Source organism: Gopherus evgoodei, chromosome 6, assembly GCF_007399415.2.
Source record: "Gopherus evgoodei ecotype Sinaloan lineage chromosome 6, rGopEvg1_v1.p, whole genome shotgun sequence".
Classification (NCBI taxonomy): domain Eukaryota; kingdom Metazoa; phylum Chordata; order Testudines; family Testudinidae; genus Gopherus; species Gopherus evgoodei.
In genome coordinates this window covers 94,664,034-94,685,894 of record NC_044327.1, presented here as the reverse complement: position 1 = coordinate 94,685,894, position 21,861 = coordinate 94,664,034, and the positions used below count along the sequence as shown (strand labels likewise).

The following is a 21,861-nucleotide window of genomic DNA, read 5'->3' as shown; positions in this document are numbered from 1 at the left end:
CAGTCGTTCGATTCCAGACTGCGCCAAGAAAACATCTATACATGCTCATGTTCCACACCCTTCACTTCCTCACCCTCGTGTCCCACCCCGACACGAAGTGATGGGCGCTCCTGCCACCTTTCAAGAGTGAGGCACCCTGGTGGGCTAGCCTATACTCTACCCTGGTCCCGAAGCCCACTGGGGATATCAGTTGGTGGCTCCTTCACGGGGCAGTGAGCACACGCGTGCATCTGGCGCAGTTTACCCCCATTCTGGACACTTGCCCCTTCTGCACCGTGAGGGAGAACCTGGAGCACGTTTACCTGGACTGTGCCAGGTTGCAGCCCCTATTCTGGCTCCTTTTAGACATCCTGTTATGTTTTTGGTTGCACTTTTCCCCTCACCTTCTTATTTATGCACTTCCTATCTGTGGCCCCACGAAGTCAAGGGACCTCCTAGACAATCTCCTCTTGGCCCTGGCTAAAATGGACATCTATAAAACAAGGGAGAGGAGGCTGGCCAATGGGGTCTCCTTTGACTGTGTGGCCTACTTGCAATCCTCTGTCCGTTCACACATCCGGGCAGAGTTCCTCTGGGCGGATTCCACTGGCTCCCCTGATGCCTTCAAGGAGCAGTGGGTGCTGTCCGGGGTTCTCTGCTCTGTGTCCCCGTCAGGTTCCCTTCATTTGACCCTTTGACTGCACTTCTGTCCCCGTTATTTCATTAGTTGTCCCCCAGAATCATTTGGCTTCCAGGCCCAGTGGATCCTCCCCTTAGGCTGTGGGGAGGTCCTTTAGCAGTGGGCGCCCACTTCCTAGATCCCAGTAGGACCAACGTAGTCCCATTGATTTCTTGTACTTCTGCATCTGTCTGTATCCATCTGTTACTTTGTCTTATATTTATTTAGCTCTAAGCTCTTTGGGGTAGAGACTGTACTTTTGTTCTGTGTTTGTACAGTGCCTAGCACAATGAGGTCTTGGTCCATGACTAGGACTCGTACCCAGCACAATAGTATAAAATCAAAGCTATGGTGTCTTGTGGAAAGTTAAAAAAAAACATTATATTTAATATTTATTCAGTTGATATTACATAAGGAGCAGTAACAACACCTAAATTAAGGTTGTCTAGTACTTCCCATTGTAATTGTTTTCATTACTTCCAAGGTACACCATAAGTGCCTGAAATTTAACAGAGGAGGAGAGGTGTCTATTGCTATTCCTATTACAATCTGTTCAGATATTGCTGAGTTATAAACTGTTGAAAACCATGATACGCAGTTTGCATTGTGATCCAATCACTTTGGAAGCAACATAAGCTAACCTGGAATAGTTCAGTGGTTCAAGCATTGGCTGCTAAACCCAGGGTTGAGAGTTCAATCCTTGAGGGGGCCATTTGGGGATCTGGGGCAAAAATCTGTCTGGGGTTAGTCCCGCTTTGAGCAGGGGGTTGGACTAGATGACTTCCTGAGGTCCCTTCCAACCCTGATATTCTATGATAGAAAAAGCACTCTTATTCCATGTGTGCACGAGGAGAGCTATACCAGTATAATTATGCTGCTAAATCTCTTCATGTAGACAAGTTCTAAAATAAGTTTGTATAGAAAAATGATCTTTGCAGATTAAGAATTCATCTGTTCTATCCAGAGCCAATCTTTCATTGAGGAGAATAAGATGACATTTTGGGCTATAGTACCATCAGAGATATTCAGTTTGTGTCTTCTTGTTCAATAGATTCTGCTGGATCTTGCTTTTCCAATGCCTGGCCAAATTAGGGTATTTGGTAAACTCAAGTTAACTACATTCAATTCAGACCAAATGGTGCTGAAGCTAGTGGGTAGAAGAGTGCACCTTGAAGAACTGATAGGGCTATGAATGTTTTGTCTGATAACTGCTAAGAACACAGGAAGGATGCATACCCTTTATCTCAGGGGATCTGCAAATGTTATGGAATTACTGGATCAGTAACTGCTTTTGAATTCCCAGAATGCTGTAATGTCACAAAGTGTCTCTTATCTTTGTTTGGCCTGGTGTCTGAACTCTAAATCCAAAAAGGATATTGTAATGCACTGTAATTGAGTTACCCTCAAAGTTATCTTGAAAACTTCAGCTAGTAGACACTATGACAGTCCACCTCTTGACTGGAGCGGGCCAACAGGAACGCACCATACACACATAATAAATGTTTTACACTGCTTCTGAATCCAACACTGTATGCATTGCAAGGTATTGGTTACCTATAAAACCCTCAACAGCAACAGTTTTCTGCCAGAATGCTCCTGTAATTTCTATAACTAAGGACCAGAATTCTTGATGGAGGCCCTTCAGAAATTGCTATAGAGGCTTATTGATAACCTCCTGCAATATTATTCCTCTCTTTGGTGGCCTGATTTTTAGGAGTACTGAACACCAACAAATCCCATCCTATGAAAGGGAGTGTTAGGCTATATTTACACTAGAGAGCTTACAACGACACAGCTGTACTGATTCAGCTGTGCCACTGCAAGATTTCTCATGTAGCTGCTTTATGCTGACGGGAAAAAGCTCTCCCACTGACATTGTGCTGTGCAATGACCACTTATGCCAGTGAAACTTATGTCGCTCAGAGGTGTGTTTTTTCACACCCCTCAGAGAAATTTTGCTGACATAAGTGGTAGTGCAGATAGGCTTAGAGAGAGAAGCAGTAGTTCTAAGTTGTGAACTGCCTCAATCATTGCAACAGGTGCTAACTCAGATGTCGGTGCTACAAGGAAGAAAGCACAGACACAAAAGTGGAAGGACACTATTGTAGGCAGTACTGTAGTTCATTTTGATTTCTGCAAGGTACCTAGGTGTGATGATCGATGCAATATAAATATTCTACATATGCACACTCAAATGCTTGGATGAACGATGTGTTGTAAATCCAAGATAATCATATAAACTTTGGTTTTAAACAAAGTCTATAAAAATATTAATAAAAATCCTTACTTTCAGGACTTCGTTTCTGCCACTGATTATACTCTGCTGTTAAAGCCTTCACTCGCATCATTAACAATGAAAGCTGTAAAACAATAAGGAAAAAAAAAGAGTATTTAAAAACTAACTCTTGAAATGTGCTGAATAGTATTTGAATAAAATGAGACAGAACATGGTAAAAAAATGATTTAATATTCCATGAGGAAGAATCTGGAAGATACAATGGAGCACATTTTACTAGTTTTTAGAATCTCTACTGCTTAGTCTATTTGTTTTGATAATGTACAACTACTTAGAAGTTAATTATTTAGATTTATACAGAATAAAACAAAAGATCACCCAATCCAGTGCTCTGAGTGCCCTTGACAATGTTTAAAAAATACACTAAGAGACCTATCAATTCCACCAGATCCACTCAAATAAGAGTGACAACATAAATAGAACTGACATCAATCAACCCCCACACAATCCCCAGAGTCCCACACCCAGCTGAAGCTATCTTCCATTTCCAGCATGCTCTGAAAAGTGACAAATTTGGGCTGTCAGAAGGGACCATTAGATTATCTAATCCAGGGGTTCTCACAACGTATTTTTTGGTGGCCTTAGAGTCCAGCCACCAACTCTTGCTGGTTGCAGCTCTGAAAATTTTTCCTAAAATACTTAAGGAACTTCAGGAAAAATGAATAACTATGCATATATACATGTCCAGATCATTGTAATTTATTTACGGAGAGTTTTTTTTTGGCAGACTTAATAATAAAAATACTGTAGAGTTGTCTCTATTCTTTACTGGACTTAAACAGAATAGAAACAAAAATAAGGTGCTTTGCATATTATTATTATTTTTTTTAGATTGCTAGTTAGTAAGTCTGCTATTGTGAAAAGTGATATTTGTATGTTTGTTGATATCACTTTTCACAGCAGACTTACTGAGCCCTGGTATACTGGGAGACAAATTACGCCCTGGATGAGGAGGCAGATAAGGAGGCAGGGGGGCCAGGGCAATCGGGGTCTGGAGGAAGCACCGGGGGTCAAGGTGATGATGGGGCGTGAGTCCAGGCATGGAGCCCAAAGTCCTGTGGCTGGGGGACAGAGTCTGCTGCCCACCACCCCAGGGCGGAAGCCTGAAGCCCGAGACACACTGCAGCTGGGAAGGTGGGGAACTCATACTGGTTGCTTGCTCCTACAGTGTTTGTGGCTCTGGAAGGCAGTAGGGACCAACGCCTGCAGGCAGCCCAGGGGAAGAGCTGGTGCTTTGCCTCTCCTTCCTCTCCTCAAAAAAATCACAGCCCAGGATGCTGTGGCCACAAGAAAAGCCCCTGGTGGCTGCATTTGAGAAATGCTGATCTAATCTGACCTGTGTACCATAAACTATTGATTTTACCCAGTTACTCCTGTACTGAATCTAATAACTTGTATTTGACTAAAGCATAACTTGTAGCTGGCTAAAGCATATCTTCCAGAAAGACATCCTGTCTTGGTCTAATTACAACAGAAGATGGAGAATCCACCACTTCCTTTGGTAGTTGGTTCCTATGGTTGTCATTCTCACTGTTAAAATTAGAATTTGTCTGGCTTCAGCTTCCAGCCATTCTCCACTAGATTAAAGTACTTCTAGCACCTGATTTTTCCTCCTGTGATGGTGTCAAGGTAGTATCCCCACTCTGAACCTTAGTGTCCAAAAGATGGGGTACCTGCATGAACCCCTCTAAGCTTAATTACTAGCTTAGAAATGATAGAGCTGCCACCAGCCAAAAATATAGTGTTTTGAGGCAGTTTCTGGCCCCCAAACCCTTCCCTGGGGACACCAAGACCCAAAACCCCTTGGGTCTCACATAAAGGGAAATAAACCATTTGCCCCTCCTCTTCCTCCCAGATTCTCCCCTCCCTGGGTAACACTGGGAGATCCCTGTGATTCAACTCCTTGAATCTTAAAACAGAGAGGAAATTCACCTCCCCCCCTTCTCTCCTTTCTCCCACCAATTCCCTGGTGAGTGCAGACCCCCTCCCCTTGGGTCTTACACAAGAAATAAAAAAAAAAATCAATCATATCTGGCCTCTCCTGGCCCTCAGAGAGAACAAAGCAAAGACCCAAAAAACACAAACAAAGGCTTCCCTCCACCGAGATTTGAAAGTATCTTGTTTCCTGATTGGTCCTCTGGTCAGGTGTTCCAGGTTTACTGAGCTAGTTAACCCTTTACAGGTACAAGAGACATTACCCTTTACCATCTGTTTATGACAGATGGTACTTGTACACTATAATTAAGTCACCTCTCGATCTTCTGGCTGATAAACTAAACAGATTGAGCTCTTTAAATCTCTCAGTGTAAAACATTTTCCATAGCCTTAAATAATTTTTGTGGCTATTCTCTGCACCCTCTTCAATTTGTCAACATTTCATTTAAAATCTGGTCAACAGAACTGTATACAGTACTCTATCACCAGTTTCACCAAGGCCATATACAGAGGTAAAACCACCTCCCCACTTCTACAACACTGCTTATACAGCCCAGGCTCGGATTAGCTCTTTTTGCATCACCACCACACTAGGAGCTCATGTTGAACTGCTTTGTCCATTCCGACCCTTAAATCCTTTTCAGTGTCACCATTTTCCAGGATACAGTCTCCTACCCCATTCTGTAGGTATGGCTTTGTTCTTAAGCTGTCGAGCTTTGCATTTGGCTGTATTAAAGTGCATTTTGTCTGAATGGGCCTAGCTTACCAAGGGATCCAGAATGTTCTGTATGACTCCCTTGTCCTCATCATTATTATTTATCACTCCAACAATCATGGTCATCTGCAAATATTATCAGCAGTGATTTCAGATTTACTTCCAGATCACTGATGAAAAGTCTTCAGCTCACATGCCTCTGCTGACCAAAACTGTGGCAGTAATGTCATGGAGAGAGAGAGAGGTGGTTTCTTTGACAGGTAGATCCCATTCTTTTCTAAATCAAAACCAACAACTTAAAAATCAATCTGGAAACTAACAGGCAGCCAATGCAGGTCATAGATCACAGGTTAGTAGCATCCATGACAACTTTTATAACATTTAAGTATACTACCTCTTATCTTATAGCAATTCAAAATCTAAACTTTAAAGTCTTCACTTTATGCTTAAGGGCCTACATATTCGTATCTGTGTAAAAAAGGACTACTTCTCTGATTTAACAGAGCTTTATTATAGTAGTGTTCAGCCCCCTAGTGTACTGCTGCTGTTGAGATACACTGAGAAACTGAAGCTGGAAAACACAAAATACCATTTCAGGAGATCATGTGAAAAATGAAGCTAAAGAATCTTCACTTCCATTTATCAAAATGTTTGCTGTTCCCAGTTGCAGGAGAGATGAAACAGTAATAATTTCCTCTATTTCTGGAGCATTTAAATATACTAAAATAGGTACAGGCGTTTTAATTTTTTTTATAAAATGTAATTTAGTAAAAAATGAAGTGTAGATTTAAGTACAAAAGCTACTGTGATGATCATGCATTCCATAAAAGGTAAGGCAGACTCAAATTCGGCTTTCGCTCAGCTAAAAAATTCAAGATTAAGATGCACCATGAATCATCAGCCAAGTTCACATAATAAAAATATCAGGAATTGACAAATTAAGGTCAGCTTTTTACTGCTTGAGAGAACCCATTATTAAAACGGTCACACATTATTAATAGGGTCAATAAGGATAAAGTAGACAACTTTGTATAAGGTAAGTGAAGAATGTTCACCTATTTCCCAGAAAAGCAAGATAATTGGTATTTGTCTGATAGAAAACAAAAAATTGTCCATTGAGTCATAGGCGCCAACTTTTCCCAGGGCCGGTAGGTGCTCGCACCCTGCCCCGCCCCCGCCTCCTCCCTGCCCCTATTGGACTCCTTCCCCAAATCTGCGCCCCGGCCTGCCTTTTCCCTGAGTGCGCCGCATTCCCCTTCTTCTCTCCTCCCTCCCAGCTCTTGCTGTTTCCCGGTGGCAAGCACTGGAGCTAGGGGGAGAAGTGGCGCGCTCAGAGGAGGAGGCAGAGGTAAGCTGGGGCAGGGAGCTGCCGGTAGGAGCAGAGCACCCAGCAATTTTTCCCTGTGGGTGCTCCAGCCCCGGAGCACCCACAGAGTCAGCGCCTATACACTGAGTACAGAAAAGATGGACTTACCTGAGCATCTGATTCTGGAAGTGTTTCTATTCCTAGCAGTGTTAGCTTGCTCTGACACTTAGTAGAAAGAGAAAAAACAGTGATTACTTATCATTCCTCCCCTTCTTAGGCCAACCAAATAGCGATTTAAAATTCCTCCAAAATAATGTTGTTGTTTTATAGTTAGAAGTATTAACATGGCTCCCACCATGTTGCTGGAGGCCATGCCTGAGAGGACAATGTCAGAATGTTTCAACAGCAGATCACAACAAAAAGGATAGGGCTGGACCTTCACTAACTGAAGAAGTGGAAGTGGAGGCACTACAAAAAGACGGTTGGCCACCTGGAAAGAGAGACAATAGCTGGGAAATGTCTGAGTAGGAGAAAGACAGAGTTCTGAATACACGGGGATCAGGTGGGAAAGGGAGGCTCACAGACAGGACTGAAGGGGAAACTAAGAAAGAAAAGTGGGGACAAGACTGATTGGGAAAAGAACTGAGAGGGAAGTTAGTGAATCAGCAGCGATGGCTCACACTTTAAACCAGCACTTCCCAGACTTTGTCTTTGTTTTCCTGAAGAAGTTCAGCATTCAAATCATGTCCTGCTTCAATCACACTGTGAGTTGTTCAAGCTCTATCCATATCTTAAATCTTTATGCTATGATACATCCTATCCTTTCTCACCTGCTTTGATAATTCACGGAATTGTTAATGATGTTGGCATACAAAATATCCTCACTGGCATCTGAGTTAGCACTCACTGAAATGAATGGGACAATTCTTGTAAAGCTATTCTTTCTGGTTCTTTGGAAACTTGGACAGACATTGCTGCCTCAATTACACTGGAGTCACATTTCAAAGTTTTATTGACTAGCATAACAGCGAAAGACTTATTTTTCATGAAAGCTAAGACTGGAAAGCAACCGAAAACATCTGTCCACATCCCCTGTAGACTTCTGCACCCTCACCAGGGCAGCATGCCTCATACATTGAGAAAAAATGATTTGAACACAAATGGCCCAATTTTCCAAGGTGCAGACAAAAGCATGAAAGGGGGTCATTTTATGAATTTGCCAGGGTGCCAGTTACATTTTAAAGCTGAAATCTAACAAACTCGGTTTGCCAATATATAAGATAATCCAGTAGGATAACTCCTTTTATTGAGTACAGAGAGAGCTAGCTTACTAGTTTTAACACAGGTTTTTTCAGGTTAACTTTTAACTTGAACAGTATTTCTCAAATCAGCACATTTACTTATTTTTAACCAACCAATAATTTATTAATTGACCCTGTACCACACTAACATACCATCAACAGTCAAATATAGGCAATGCAAATTACCAAGATTCTTATTCCATTTACTTACAGTCATAAATTCTCAGTTCCTCACACATTTATCATACTTCCAAGAATGCACTTGTCTTTAAGACCCCTTTTAAGAATATGGTTACTACATTTTGACAGGATTGGTCCACATGGGATAAATTTCGAATATTAAAAGCAATTGCATAAAAATTCTTTTCAATATCTTTTAGGCCAGTGATTCTCAAACTTTTGTACTGGTGACCCCCTTTCACACAGCAAAAATCTGAGTGCAACCCCCCTTATAAATTAAAAACACTTTTAAAATATTTAATACTATTATAAATGCTGGAGGTGAAGCAGGGTTTGGGATGGAGGCTGACAGCTCACAACCCCCCATGTAGCTCACAACCCTCAGTCTGAGAACCCCTGTTTTAGATCAATTTGCATGGACTTACATAGGAGTTAAAATCTAAAATATGGTTACTTGAGCTCTCGCTAGAGAGTGAAAGCTCAGCAAGATAACCTACAGGCATTTATATTAAAGACCATAAGGGAAAATACAATCTTTGAAATTAAATCTCAGCATTTCTTTTTATCCTCTTAGCCCTGGGATGGAGGGATAGTCTTTTCCACCCAGGTGGTTCAGGTGTTAGATGCATTTAGGATTCTGCAGCTGCTTGTGTTGGGTTCAGTCAAGTCTCTTGAGCACATGGTAACTTCAGTTTTATATATCCTAATTTCAGGGCTGGTCGGAGGGGTCCATCTTCTGATTCCTACTGGACATGTGACAAATGAGTGCTCAGATTTCAGCTTAATTTCTCTGCTGTTTCCCTTAGTATCCAGTAGATGGTGATGGTGTACAAACACATTTCTTTAATCTATTTCTTATGGGAGGCTTTTAAAATTAGATTCATTTCACTGGTTGTATTGCACTATTTGCTCCTATTATCAACTGGGATTCCCCCCTTTTAAGCATTTTTTAAAAAATATACCACAGTTATACCCTGGTTTATATTTTTTAACATTTCTTCCTACTTGTGGCATACAATTTCTATTACTGTTAAAATGCAACAATTATTTACAATGAAAACCAACAAAATTCTTATCTCCTTAATTTGGAGGACATAGATGTAACTCACAATGCAAACAAATGTGCAGATTCTAATTTGGGGTGAAAAAGCTGTTCATGGTATATGTGATTTACAAGAAACACAATGTTTACAGTTAGTTTGGGACTGAAATACTGCATAGGAGAGCAGCGTATGACTCTTGCCTAGTAACTTGGGGATTTTTTTAAGCTAGGTTGGGAGGGAGAAAGAGGTTTATACACATGCAAATTATGAGAGATTTTTGCCTTGGTGATTGACAATACCCTCATTTAGAGAGACAAGGTTGGTGAGAGAATATCTTTTATTGGACCAACTTCTATTGGTGAAAGAGACAAGCTTTCAAGCCACGCAGAGCTCTTTTTCAGGTCTCATACTCTCATTTAGTCATTTTAGTTTCTATAGTTGAGGGAAATGACCGACCTTGGCTCATGCATGGGCCCTTAGACAAAATGTCTCACATTATGTGAACATTTTCCTATTGTCTTCATAGGTGGACCCCACTATGGGATAAAGAGGTGCATAATATTCCAAGAAGTTAGTAATGGGCCTACAGCATCTTTCACTATTAAGTTATATGTCAGTTTCCCCTGAGAACTGCATATTTTCTCCCAAACACTACATGACTCAAGCAGTGGTTTCGAAACTTCATCCTTAATAGTTTGGAAATAAATAATAAAACATATTATATTTTGCTATGTAATAAAGGGTGAAAATGATTATAAAATAAATGGAATGTTAGATGATAAACCACATAATCTGAGCATGTAATATGCTAATCATTAGCTCTCTACTATTACCTGATACAGCATACTATGTGCATTAGTGATGTTATGTCCACAAAAAGGAGAAAGAAAGCGGAAGCTGCAGCTACCAACTGCCATCAAAAATTGTGTGCAAATATTTCCTTTATTGTTCTAAAGAGATTGGGAAATCATTACACTGAACATCTTTGGTGAGGTGTAATGTAAACTGATAAAATTTTTGGATTCTCCTCCAGTTCTGAAAAGTTGGTGGCAAGAGAGATCCCATCATCCCGGATAAAAAATTGGAATGATATTTCTGTTGATAGTTAGGAAGAGTACTTGATAAAGCAAGAGACATTATTCCCTGCAGCTTGTTTAATCCCAAGTGATGCACTATACCAAATCATGTACATACAGTAAAGAATCCTACAGAAAAAAGGAAGTCCTAGAATATACTTATGATTAGACATTATTTATGTACAGCCCCCAATATTTACATAAATTTAACATAATTTATTGTAAGTCACAAATATTTAAACTATTTTTTATTTTGACTTTTTAAAGGTGATTCCTGTTTCTAAAATGTCAATAACTGAGCAAAAATGACTGAAGAAAATACTGCAAGTACAGTCAAATCCCGCCATAATGCGCCCCCCAAAACGCGAAATCGCATATAACACGATCGCAGGTTGGCTCCCCTTTAAGGTACAGTATAACACAGTATGATATTGTACCAATGGTTCCCAACACCATGGCAGGGGAGAGAAGCTGCAGCCCCGCACTTGCTGGGGACAGAGAATTCCAAGGCTGCTGGCGCTGGTGCTCTCTGTCCCCGGCAGGCGGAGTGTCGCAGCTCCTCCTGAAGTGGGAGGGAAGCCGCAGTCCCACACCTGCCGGGGACAGAGAGCACCGGCGCCCGCAGCCCCGGAGTTCTCTGTCCCCGGCAGGCGGGGGCCCACAGCTCATCTCCCCTGCTGGACACTAGGCACCAGGGGCAATAGGCGGTGCACCTCAATGCACCGCTTTGGAGACCACCTGACTGATTTGAAACCCTGCTATACCGCGACCCCGCATTTAGCACAATGGGATTTTTTGGACCCCAAAGGTCGCGTTATAGCGGAGTTTCACTGCAGTTCTTGAACTAAAATTGACAGAACAGATTATTCATGTGCATTAGTTGGATTATAGTTTTATTTATCTTATTATCAGTACACAATACTCACAATAATACACTACTGTGTATGAATACTACATAAAATCCTATTAAGCCATTCAGAATCGAAGTACCATAATTTAGAACATAACTGCTCCTTTTACATTCAATTGAGTTAGAATGGGTGTATTAGCATCTTTCAGAATGTATAGTGAGTCCTCAAAACCATTAAAAAACATCAGACAGGGATTCTGCTATTTTTTTTTTTAAAGTAACAATAAAAATGTGGATAGGCAGCACAGTTTATGGGTTAAGGCATTGGCTTGGAAGTCAGAAAACCTGAATTCTATTCCTAGTGTTGCCACTGACCATTGACCTTTGGCAATTAACATCACTACTCTATAAACCTCTGCCACTCTCTGTCTTTCTCTCATTTACTTAGTATTTGTACAATGTCTAGCACAGAGTCTAGCACAATGGAGTCCCAAACTCAGCTGGGCCCACTAAGCACTAATTCAAACAAATAATAATAGTTAATATTTTTATTTGTTTTTAAACTTACACTACATTCCATTTTGTTAATCAAAAATAGACATAACATCAATACTGCAAACAAAAAAAAATCACATTATAATGGATCCCTCAGTGCCATTTACACTTTCACTTTTGGCCTGTATTTTGCATTATTTTCTCCCAGCCTTCTCTGTGAGAATACATGCTTTTGAAGATGACCTACAATAAACTTAGTCTATTACTAATGATATGCATACCTCTTCCATCTGCCTCCATATCTCCTCACATTCATCCAAGAGTTCTTCTTTGGCATCTACAGAGCACACTATATTACTGGTGATTGTTGGAGCCAGATCATGTTGGTATGATGACATATGTTTTGCCAATTTCTCAGCCTATGAACAAGCAGAAAATAATTGTCATTGTTACCACAAACCTTCAAGTGCCATAGTATTACAGAACACGGAGTAACTTGAACTCTGGATTCCCATAAAAATCTACATATTTCACCTTTTGGTAACATTTAGTATAGCCACCACATAATCTTCAGGGCCAATCATTACTACAAAAGTACACAATCATACTAGATAGTAATGTAATAGTTATATATGCCCTAATAATCAAGAGGATAAGAACTATGCTAGTCTGGTTCAGAAATACATGAAGCCAGAACTGTTTCAGCCTAACAGAATTGAGGGGAAGGATGGAACTAAGCTGAGGCCTAGTCTACACTACAAAGTTAGACATAAGCCACGTTAGGTCGAGTTAATAATGTATGTGTCTACACTACCGAGTCCCTTCCACCAACCTAAAGCGCTTGTAAAATCAACTTCTGTACGCTACCTCTGTGAGAGGCACAGTGCTTAAGTCGACATCCAAGCGTCGACATGGGGATATTGTAGACACTGTGCCATGTAACTTGAATGAATTGGCCTCCAGGAGGTGTACCACAGTGCTCCACTGTGACCGCTCTGGAGAGTACTTTCAACTCCACTGCACCTCAGCCAGGTACACAGGAAACAGCCTGTGTAAAGCCCCAGGAACTTTTGAATTTTCGTTTCCTGTTTAATCGGTGTAGAGAGCTCGTCAGCACAGCTGATTATGGATGTTCAAGGCTGCAAACACGCTCCAGCGTGGAGCACGCAGGAGGCGGTGGATATTATTGCTGTGTGGGAAGAAGAGTCTGTGAAGGCAGAATTCCGATCCAGCAGAAGAAATGCTGACATCTATGCCAAAATTGTGCGGGGCACGGGGAAGAAGGGCTACACCAGGAACACACAGCAGTGCCGCATGAAAATAAAGGAGCTTCGGCAAGCGTACCAGAAGACAAGGGAGGCAAACAGTCACTCTGGTTCTGCGTCTCAGACATGCCACTTCTATGAGGAGCTGCATGCGATTCTTAGTAGTGACTCCATCACTACTCCAAAACGCTTCATGGATACCTCCCAGGAGCCCCGGACAACAAGAAGGAGGACATTGATGAAGAGGAGGAAAATGCATGGCAGGCAAGTGGAGGATCCAGTCTCCCTAACAGCCAAGAACTTTTTTTAAACTGTGGAGCCCATCCGCTCACAGGACCAATTGTTGGTGGAGCATGATGCTGTGGAAGGCACCTCTGGTGAGCATACATTTTCAATCAAACTGTAGGGGTTACATGATACTATTTTTAATGCTGAATCTGAATAAAAAAATTGGGATAGTGGTTATCGGTGGCCACTCCAGCTATGCAGAGGGTGCCTTCCAAAAAAGACTGTTTATGTGCACGGGGATTGCCCTGGAATCCTCCACAGAGATCTCCAGGAAGCTTTCATGGAATTACTCTGCAATCTTTTGCAGAAGATTTCTGGGAAGGGCTGCCTTATCTCATTCACCATGGTAGGATGCTTTCATGTGCCACGCCAGTATTAACTCTTCTGGCATCACTGTGGCACACAACAGTGCAGCATAAGGACTCAGACGCTTGCAGCATCTGCTCCCTTTCTGCCTCTGTTTCCCTCAGGAGAGTGATATCACATGTGATCACCTAGGGGAAACGAGGGGAAGTTTTAAATGCTAGCCCTTAAACAGCAAGCGATTCAATAAATAATCCACCCATTTGGTGAATTCTGGGTCACACCACCACGCTTTCTGGAGCTTGCCCCGGTTGTGGTTGGAAGGAATCACCGCGTATTGCAGCCAGCATTTTAAAAAGGGGGTGGGGGGAGGGATCACGACGCTTCCTGTTTGTCTCCCTTCCATCCCAACCCGATGCTGCTTTTGTAACAATCAAATTATTTACAGGACTTTACACTGGTGCCTGTCCTCAAGCACCATCCAGGTTGCCATGGGAAAGGGGGCTGTTCTGAGGTTGGAACCATTGATTCCAAGGATGTCTTAACAAAAACTGCAGTACAAGACCTCTTGCCCATGCCTCATGGCCTCACTCACCATGGCTGTAGCAGCAAACTGACTCTTGCAGTAGCCAGCGGTTCTGATTGCGTTGCTGCTTGCAGGGATGTGCATTGAGGGATGTTTCTTTTATAAAAAGATTTAACCTTGCATCAGAAACAATATACGCACTGTCAATGCTACTTTTGTGTTTTGTATTCTTTGCAGCTGAAACCTTGTCCATAGACACGTCCTCCAAACCGGAACAGAGACTCTCCCAGATTAGAAGGCGGAAAAAGAAGACTCTGGAGGACATGTTCAATGAGTTAATGCATGCCTCTGAGAGTGACAAGATGGAGCTCAGCGCTTGGAGGATTGCACTGTCCGACAGTCTGCACAATGACTGCGAGGACAGGAGAGCATGCAGGGAACATGAGCGTGACACGCAGGACAAAATGGTGCAGATTATGAGGGAGCAGACAAGTTGAGGCGTCTGGGTGAGGTTCAAGGCAGCTGGACACTAGAGAACCATTGAAGCCTATGCTGAACCTGCTGCCATCGTCGTCAGTTCCATATCTTCCTCTCCCAGGCATCCTAGGATGAAGGCTGGGGGTGTGGGGAGAGTCCAGTATCTCTTGTACTTAACTCCAGGAGAGTGTACAAGGACCAGAAGGTGCCCATTCCCACACCTTTGATTGTTATTGCAATGCAATTGTAAGCAAGCTGTCCTTGTCTCCCTTCTCCCCCACCCACGTGTTATCAGCCCTTTCACCCCAGGTTATCTTACTTTTCTTTGCTGTCTCTCAGTGTTTGTGAGCACAACAAAAAATAATGGATTGAGGAGAAAAGGCTCTTTAATTGTTCAGCACACTGTGGTTAGCAGGGATGTAGTTTACCGGGGAGTACATGAAATGAAGGGGACATCTTGGTAAGGAACAACACAAATAAGTGTCACATTACTGTGAGTCATTGAATAAATGAAACTAGTTTTCAAAGCCTCATGGAGATGCAGTGCCCCTAAATATGCTCTTCTTATTGCCCTGGTGTCTGGCTGCTCAAAATTGGCTGCCAGGCGATCTACCTCAATTCTCTACACCGCTGGAAACTTTTCTCCCTTTGTTTCACAGATATTATGGAGCACACAGCAACAACAATGGGATGTTGCTTTCACTGAGGTCTAACCTAATAAGCAAACTACACCACCGGGCTTTTAAATGTCCAAAGGCACATTCCACTACCATTCTGCATTTGCTCAGCCTCTGGTTGAACCGCTTCTTACTGCTGTCTAGGCTGTCTGTGTACAGCTTAATGAGCCACGGGAGCAAGGAGTAGGCTGGGTCTCCCAGGATCACAACTGACATTTCAACATTACCAATAATTATTTTGCAGTCTGGAAAGAAAGTTCCTGCTTGCAGCTTTCTGAACACACTAGAGTTTCTAAAGATGCATGCGTCATACACCTTTCCCGACCATCCCACGTTGATGTTGGTGAAACGGCCCGTGATCCACCAGCGCTTTCAACACCATTGAGAAGTACCTCTTTGGCAAGATGGTTTGGTGCCAAGATAGGGATATATGTTCCGTCTATTGCCCCAATGCAGTTATGGAATCCCATCGGGGCAAAACCATACATTATGTCCTCCATGTTGCCCAGAGTCATTAGCCTTCTTAGCAGAAGTGTATTGATTGCCCTGGAAACTTGGATCACAACAGACCCCACGGTAGATTTACTCACTCCAAATTGATTCCCCACTGACCGGCAGCAGTCTGGCGTTGAGAAGCGAATGGCGATAACTGTGGAAGCTTCCAACTGTCAGAGCAGCTCTAGTTTTAGTATTGCTGCGCTTGAGGGCTGGGGAAAGCTCTTAGCACAGTTCCATGAAAGTGGCCTTACACATTCATAACTATGCAGTCCCACCAGTCAGTGTTTGTTTACCAGGCCCAGAAGCAGCGCTCCACCGTGTTAAGGTGATGAGTGACTGACTCATAGACTTTAAGGTCAGAAGGGACCATTATGATCATCTAGTCTGACCCCCTGCACAAAGCAGGCCACAGAATCTTACCCATCCACTTCTATAACAAACCCCTAACCTACGTCTGAGTTATTGAAGTCTTCAAATTGTAGTTTGAAGACCACAAGCTGCAGAGAATCCTCCAGCAAGTGACCCATGCTCCACGCTGCAGAGGAAGGCAAAAAACCTCCAGGGCCTCTGCCAATCTGCCCAGGAGGAAAATTCCTTCCCGACCCCAAATATGGCGATCAGCTAAACCCTGAGCATGTGGGCAAGACTCACCAGCCAGCACCCAGGAAAGAATTCTCTGCAGTAACTCAGATCCCATCCCATCTAACATCCCATCACAGACCACTAGGCATGCTTACCTGCTGATAATCAAAGATCAATTGCCAAAATTAATTGCCAAAATTAGGCTATCCCATCATACCATCCCTTCCATAAACATATCAAGCTTAGTCTTAAAGCCAGATATGTCTTTTGCCCCCACTACTCCCCTTGGAAGGCTGTTCCAGAACTTCACTCCTCTAATGGTTAGAAACCTTCGTCTAATTTCGAGTCTAAACTTCCTAGCGTCCAATTTATACCCATTTGTTCTTGTGTCCACATTGGTACTAAGCTTAAATAATTCCTCTCCCTCCCTAATATTAATCCCTCTGATATATTTATAAAGAGCAAGCATATCCACCCTCAACTTTCTTTTGGTTAGACTAAACGAGCCAAGCTCTTTGAGTCTCCTTTCATAGGACAGGTTTTCCATTCCTCAGATCATCCTAATAGCCCGTCTCTGAACCTGTTCCAGTTTGAATTCATCCTTCTTAAACATGGGAGACCAGAACTGCACACAGTGTTCCAGATGAGGTCTCACCAGTGCCTTATATAACGGTACTAACACCTCCTTATCTTTGCTGGAAATACCTTGCCTGATGCATCCTAAAACTGCATTAGCTTTTTTACTGGTCATATCACAGTGGCGGCTCATAGTCATCCTGTGATCAACCAATACTCCAAGGTCCTTCTCCTCCTCTATTACTTCCAACTGATGTGTCCCCAATTTATAACTAAAATTCTTATTATTAATCCCTAAATGCATGACCAGCATTTGCGAACTGCTCCGCTTCATGGCTTCCAGCAGGGCTTGGGTGGCATTACATTGTTCCACGTCGCGGCTCCTGCCTCAGCTGACCAAATACTGCAGGATAAGGCGTGAGGTGTTTGCAATGCTCACAACAACAGTGTACACTTAAGCAGGGTCCATGCTTGCTGTGCTTTGGCATCTGCGCAGGTAACTCAGGCTTAGGGAAAAAGGCACAAAAAAGGCTTGGTTTGTTTGCCATTGATTTCACGAAGGGAGGGAAAGAGTCAGGTAAGTGCATCATGGGAGGCTAATGCCATGTTTCCATAGCCAACCACGCAAATGTTTTGGTCCCATGAGGCATTGCAAGCCCAACCCAACATTCGATTAGGCTCCAGGCACTGTGGGATAGCTACCCACGGTGCAGTGCTCCATGAGTCAATACAAGCGCTGTTAGTGAGAATGTGCTCTGCCAACACAAAGAGCATAGTGAGGACACGCAAAATCGACTTGCTTAAATTGAAGGCTCAATGTTGACATATAAAATCAACCTAATTTTGTAGTGCAGACATGTCCTGAGTTTTGGATCTCAGTTTGACATCCCGTGTGACCTTGGGCACTTCACATATGCCTAGTCCTAGTCCTCCTATGCATAACTAACTTTGTGCACATGGAAATTCTCAATGAGCTCAGGTCTACACCCAAAGATAAAGTTACTCATCTACGTAAGTGTTTGAAGGATCAAAGCCTTAATCTCTGTGCTTCAATTTCCCATTTGTAAAATGAGAAGCATTACTAATACTTCCTTTCTTCAGAAGAATGCTGAGGACAGAAAATATGATTAATCATTACATTTTTGAATGAATGAAAACATGTACTTTGCCATTTATAAAAAAGGTAGGTAAAACAAAATAATTATGCTGCTATAAAATGTCTAAAATCCAGGAGTGAGATTACTCAATAAGAAACAGAGCAAAAACAATTGCTGTTCTTTTTTAAAATATTTCAGTGGACACCAAGTTTAAAAAATATATATGGATTTAGTTTTCCCTACAAAGATCATTTCAGAAGTAAAAACTAGAGAACATAGATAGTGAGATCTATAGTCCCCTTGGAACGGCAAACAAATTCAATGGCAACATAAAAATATATGAGTTTAAAGTAATAAATTTTAAACTTGTGATTTATAAGAACATTTCTATTATTATTATTATTATTTCCTATAATAAATCTATCCCAAGTTTTCAACCTGAACTACCTGACAGATTGCCTCTAATATCTTCAAGGAACATTTTCTTTAAACTTAGCTTTATGTAGAACAGCCACAAACAATTTACTTAAATTTAACAAATAACCTAATAAATGAATCAGAAGTGTACATACCTCCTTTAAAAGTTCATCTTGTTTATCCTATAACAAAAGCACAAAAAATAAGTGATATTGACCACTAAAGTTTTATAATATCTATTTCTTTTACAATATATGGCTTGTGACAAAGCTAACAATCTTTCTGTGCCGCTTCATATGACATCCTTTTGGCTCAGCTAATTCAGTTCAAGTCTATATCCACGCTACTTTAATAATTATTTAGGCCTAGATCCTCTGTATATTCCATGTAGGCAGATCCCTGCATCCTTGCAGAATCACATTAGCTTCAACTAGGCTCCTTAGTGACATAGGGGCCACCTACACTGAATAACTTGCAGGACTGAGGGAGTGGGTTTCACTGTCTTCATAGAAGTATATATCCTGTATCAGATTCAGAATTCTATATTCTTACTCTGAATGCCAACATAAGGGAAGACTACATATGAGAAGTATGTCAGTCAGAAAGCAGTGACAATAATTAAAAGGAAATACCAGGAATATTTTTTTAAATATACAAGACCGTTCCCAAACTACACTTCTACCTCGATAGAACGCGATCTGATAACACGAATTCAGCTATAACGCGGTAAAACAGTGGGGAGCCCCAAGCCCTTTAAATCCCCGCCCGAGCCCCACTGCCAGAGCTCCAGTGGGGATTTAAAGGGCCCGGGTCTCCCCACAGCATCTGGAGCACCAGGCCCTTTAAATTCCGGCCGGGGCTCTGGCACCGGAGCTCCAGTGGTGACTTAAAAGGCCGGGGGCTCCCCGCAGGGGTGATTTAAAGGGCATGGGGCTCTGGCCACTGCGGGGAACGCTGGGCCCTTTAAATCTCTCCCAGAGCCCTGCTGCAGAGCTCCGGGGGTGATTTAAAGGGATCAGTGCTTCCCAGAGCAGCTGGAGCACCGGGCCTTTTAAATCCCCGCTGGGGCTCTGGCACCGTAGCTCCAGTGGTGACTTAAAAGGCCAGGGGCTCCCCGCAGTGGCTGGAGCACCGGGCCCTTTAAATCACTGCCGGGAAAGCCGGTCCAGGCCAGTACGCCATACTGGACCAAACCCGATATAACGTGGTCTCACCTATAAGGCGGTGAGATTTTTTGGCTCCTGAGGACCGTGTTATATCGGGGTAGAGGTGTAGTTGTAGAACACTCCAGATTTCAAACAATTAGAAATAGAGACAAGGAGCTGCTTCTACCCTCTCCTACAAACAGAAAATAACCTGTGTTACCTCCCAACATCTTGTTAAATTCCAGATACAGATTATTACAGTGCTATAAAGCAAACAGCTTCAGAATTATTAGCATACATTTATGCAAATCTCCTGTGTATTAATATGGTTTTTAAGTAGCAGGTTTGAACACAGAAAAGCTTATGACCAAAACTACAGATGATGATGATAAAACAAAAAAAAAGCCACACCAACCTTAAGACAGACTAAATGAGAAACGCAAATGGTTTGCCGTGGCTAAGATCTGCTCTAATCTTACAGAGAAATGGGGAATTCTCAGCCTTCTTCTCTAAATACATTTGGCAGTATGGAAATTTGGCAAAAAATCCAACACCCCTACATTCCTCAGCATCGAAAACGCAGATAGAATAACAAAAAAACAGTGACACTAAACTCTGGAAAAGGAGATTTCAGTAAAATGATAGTAAAAATGGCTCTAAAGCTAAAAGTAAAGCAAGTAAAATCCCTAGAAGTGGCTTGGATAGAATCTCAGAGGTTATCATCGCTAAATGAAAAGGAAACCAGGAAGGCAAGGTTAAGTGGAAATGTTCAAGAGACTACTTGAGCCAAACAGAAATCCTGCAAAATTTAGAAATCTGCCTCTAGTGAAGCCAAAAAACTAAAGCAGCATTTCTCAGATGCAGCCACCAGTGGATTTTTTTTTGCTGTCATCACAGCCTCCAAAGCATGGGCAGAGATTGAGGGAGAGTGGCAAAGCATCAGCCCCTCCCTGCAGTGCCTGGTTGTTGCTCCTGAATAGCTGTTACCAAGGCCAGTGAGATCTGCCACCTTGGTGTTTGCGCTGGCAGCTAGGATTGGCACCCTGCACCACACAGTCTCTTTAGGGACTCTGGCTAGCCCACCGTGTACATGGTGCCAGAGGTGGCTCTCGTCAGTGAAGGTGGCTGTAGCATTTGGTCACCAGGATGCTCCACTGGACAGCTCCCCTACTCCTGCCCAGCTGGATTCCACAGGCGGCCAGTAAGTTCCCAACCCTGTTGCCCAGGGCGGGCTGTCACTTAAGGGCTGGGGGTGGCAGGGACAGAGACAGGTCGGTAACAATAAAAAGTTATGCACATTGGATGGAAAAATTTAACTACTCTTTCACCTACTGGTACATCAATAAACTACATCAATCTAACCAGGCGGTTACTAGAAAAAGTTCAATGAAAATCTATGTTCAGTTCAGTTCAAAGAAAAAAAAAGAGAGAGAACAAAATGTTACAATGCATAGGGAGCTGCATGGAAAAGACTACCTAAAATGTTATAATAGATAAATCAATGCTGTGACCGCCATGGAATACTGCATGCAGTACTGATCACCGCATCTCAGAAAGAATATTGTGTAACTATCAGAGGGGTAAGCTTGTTAGTCTGGATCTGTAAAAAGCAACAAAGAGTCCTGTGGCACCTTATAGACTAACAGATGTATTGGAGCATAAGCTTTCATGTTAGTCTATAAGGTGCCACAGGACTCTTCATTTGTGTAACTAGGGGAAGGTCAGAGAAGAGCATGGGGAATGATTAAAGGCCTGAAAAAAACTCTCATATGAAGAGAAAATGAAAAAAACCCTTTGTCTGCCCAAGACAGAAAACCTTAATGCTTATATCAGAGGGGTAGCCATGTTAGTCTGGATCTGTAAAAGCAGAAAAGAATCCTGTGGCACCTTATAGACTAACAGATGTTTTGGAGCATGAGCTTTCGTGGGTGAATACCCACTTCCTCAGATGCATGTCTATAAGGTGCCACAGGATTCTTTGCTGCTCTTAATGCTTATGCAACTTACTGTGGGGAGACTAGACTGAACCTGTAAAAACCAAGGCCTCCTTTGCTTTGCATGGACATAAGAGCAAGCCCGAGTCCTTTGCCCCTTCCCCCGTACTGCTGTACTTCGGTGGAGCGTTTACACACTGCATGAGGTACCAGAGTGAGAG

The 21,861-nt window shown here is 42.5% G+C and overlaps 1 protein-coding gene across 1 annotated transcript in view; it reads right to left on the bottom strand.

Annotated features, from left to right (window-relative positions):
- Positions 1 to 21,861, bottom strand: part of CENPK (centromere protein K) — a 43,799-nt gene that overhangs the window by 21,494 nt on the left and 444 nt on the right. Inside the window, exons 2-5 of the mRNA XM_030566516.1 lie at positions 18,717 to 18,743; positions 12,137 to 12,274; positions 7,079 to 7,135; positions 2,946 to 3,018 (exon numbers count right to left, since the gene is read on the bottom strand). Coding sequence (XP_030422376.1) covers positions 2,946 to 3,018; positions 7,079 to 7,135; positions 12,137 to 12,274; positions 18,717 to 18,743 — 295 coding nt within the window. The remainder of the gene's footprint in view (positions 1 to 2,945; positions 3,019 to 7,078; positions 7,136 to 12,136; positions 12,275 to 18,716; positions 18,744 to 21,861) is intronic.